At 42.8% G+C, this 3,035-nt stretch overlaps 1 protein-coding gene across 1 annotated transcript; it reads left to right on the top strand.

The window, feature by feature from the left end:
• Nucleotides 1-1,370: 1,370 nt before the first annotated feature.
• LOC134269396 (uncharacterized) lies at nt 1,371-1,898 on the top strand. The gene has a single exon (XM_062751587.1). It carries the CDS (start codon nt 1,371-1,373, stop codon nt 1,896-1,898), a length of 528 nt encoding a protein of 175 aa, XP_062607571.1.
• Nucleotides 1,899-3,035: the final 1,137 nt, after the last annotated feature.

Here is a 3,035-nt window from a genome sequence, read left to right as displayed (position 1 = left end):
CAGGCATTTGTGCAAGATACCAGAGGATGGCATTTCTTATATAATCCTTTAGGGAAAAAAACTTAGTTTGTAAAATTCATATTTTTTAGCGTTTCTTCTCTTTATAAACAATTATAAAACTGGTTTAGAAATCAGAAAGAAATTAAAATTTTGTATATTTTTCATACATTATGAAGATAAACAAAACAGATATTTGGCGAACGTCTCGTCTTTTCTTAAGAAGCGCATAAACAATTTTGTGACTTTCACAGATGGTGATCGAAAGAAATTCCTTGACTTGTCCGATCTAGCAGCAGATGTAGAATCAGTGAAATGTGATCCTGCGTTTAGCACTGCATTTCATATATACACGTCCAGTGGCATCAACGAGTTTGAACATAAACTGCCAAAGCGTTTCCGGAAAAGTGGGCTTCAGAATGTGACAGATACAAGATGAACAATTGTGTCTCACAAGTACCATTCTCTGTGTTTACAAAATTCCTAAGAGATCTCGCGCGTGTGCATAATGATCCCAGTCATCTGTTTGATACTTCCTCTCCTGGCCATGGAAACTCACAGACAGCTCATCAGAGGTACAAGACTGGACTACGTAACCCTTATCGTCAAACAACTGTGTCTACTAAGAAGACAGATGTTACAACAGATTTGAATTCTAACATTGTAAATGTGAGTTGCCACATTCATGGAACCAATTACAAGTCATGCGCTTAAAGACTATGAAATTCCGCGGAAAACATTAAAGGAACGCAAGGATTACCTTTCAAAAATGGTTATGTTTGAAGTGTTGTGGTCCGAGGCGTCATCTTCGGAAAAACTGTAGAGAACCTGTGAAATGTGACACTTGTGATTCTACAGATCCGTTAAATCTTCATCCTGAGCCTGGAGTGAGTCACGAGGGGGAGCAACCTGATCAAACCATGAAGGGAGAAATTCCAGCTAAGTACATACTGTACTAAAGTATGTGGCACTCAATACAGCACCAGCAAGTCGTGTGCAAAAATCTTACCTGTGTATGTGTACCCTGTTGGCGAGGAGTATCGTTCACGCAAGGTGTATTGCATGATAGACGACTAGAGTAACAAATCGTTGGCCACATCAGCCTTCTTTTACGCCTTTGGAGAGTGTGGTATAGAGACTGAATATGTTCTTTCTTCGTGTTCAGGGAAATCTGTTTCGTCAGGACGCAGGGCATCCGGATACGTTGTTAAGTCAGTTGTACTTTTAGTTTGCCCTGTGTGATAATGTAATGACATTCCAAACAACCGGCATGAAATACCGTCTCCAGCAGTGGCAGATAACTACACACACCTTAAAGACATTGCACCCTTCATACCAGATGTTGATGACATCTGGTCCTGGTGGACTTTCTGATGACTGTCCATGTGTTCAGCAACAGTCCTTCGCCGGCCTTCGCAACATTTGGTCTTAGGAAAATAGTCGAGGGATTGTCAGAAGATATAAGGGATTTGGTTTGTAACAACTTCTACGTTGATGATGGTCTTTTGTCCAGTACAACAGAAGAGAAGGCCATAAGTTTTGTGCATTGGACCAAGAAAGATTTACAAGATGGTGGAAGCATTCGACTCCACAAATTTTCCTCCAACAGTAGGAAAGTATTAGATTCATTCGCCCCAGATGACCTGGCAAAGAACTTCAAAAACCTTGGCTTTGGATCAACTACCCTCCCAATACAACGAAGTTTGGGATTGTTATGTCACACAGAAATGGATGAATTTACCTTTAGAGTTAACCCAGTGGAGAAAGCGTACACAAGACGTGGACTGTTATCTACCATAAACAGTGTGTATGACCCAATTATTCGATCAGCCCGTCGTCATCAGAGGGAAGCTATTGTTACGCAAAATGATGTTCGTAACAACGAATACAGACTGGGATGAGCCGTTACCCGCATTTCTGCATGACGAGTGGTCATCGTGGGTCGATTCTCTGAGTCAACTGGAAAACTTTTGTGTGCCAAGGAGTTACAATAGTTCATTCGTAAACTCAACCAGACGTGAGGTTCTTACATTTTGTGATGCGTCAAAAGACATTACTGCTGCAGTGGCGTATCTCAAACTTCAGTACAAAGACATGTTTAGTACCAATTTCCTGCTCGGGAAGGCCAAGGTTGCCCCAGTCCATGGGCATACTATTCCACGGCTTGAGCTGTGTGCGGCCGTATTAGCTACAGAAATTGCCGAGTTTGTGAGAGATCAGCTGAACATTCCATCGCAGGACTTTCGTTTCTTCTCAGACAGTCAGATAGTACTTGGCTATATCTCGAATGAAAGTCGCAGATTCTGTTTATGTTGGGAACAGAGTGGCACGCATTCGTTTGTTTAGTCTTCCTTCCCAATGGAGGTTTGTCCAGTCAGAGTTTAAACCTGCTGATGTTGCTACCAGCCTGTGCACCCTTCTACTCTTCAAGATTCAAGCTGGATTCGTGGACAGCACAGTGCGCTCAGTACTCCTACCGAGGACTTTGATTTAGTGGATCCGGATCATGATACCGAGATTTGCCCAGATACCTGCAGCAAGACTGACACAGCAGATGTCACACAGTCAAATTATGAGGCAAAGCCTTTAACTTGTCAGAAGTGTTTTCTGAAATTCGGTGTATAGAGGATTGGACAGACATTCCGCGTTCTAGTGCAATCAGACCTTTATGTCCAAGGATTGGTGCAGATGGACTGCTACATGTTGGTGGACGATTAAACAAGGTGCCTGTTGATTTGATAAATGATGACATGCGCAAACCCCATTATCCTACCGAAAAACAACCACGTCAGTTACCTAATCATACGTCACTTCCACCAGAGGATATTTCATCAAGGCAGACACTTCACAGAGGGACTGTCATTCTGCTGGATTCTGGGTAGAGTTCCAGACGGATGACTGTTTCATTGATAAAGGGCTGCATTGTGTGTCGTAGACGTGGTGGACAGCCAGGATGGCAGCATAAGCAGATCTTCCGGAAGATCGTTGTAAACCGTGTCCGCCATTTTTTTTTATGTGGGTGTCGACACTTTCAGCCC

The sequence above is a fragment of the Saccostrea cucullata genome, unplaced genomic scaffold (assembly GCF_032062105.1).
Source record: "Saccostrea cucullata isolate Sc308-1 unplaced genomic scaffold, CSIRO_AGI_Scuc_v1 ctg8753, whole genome shotgun sequence".
NCBI classification, from domain to species: Eukaryota; Metazoa; Mollusca; class Bivalvia; order Ostreida; family Ostreidae; genus Saccostrea; species Saccostrea cuccullata.
The sequence above is the reverse complement of the archived record's forward strand: the minus strand, read 5'-3'. Positions and strand labels throughout refer to the sequence as shown.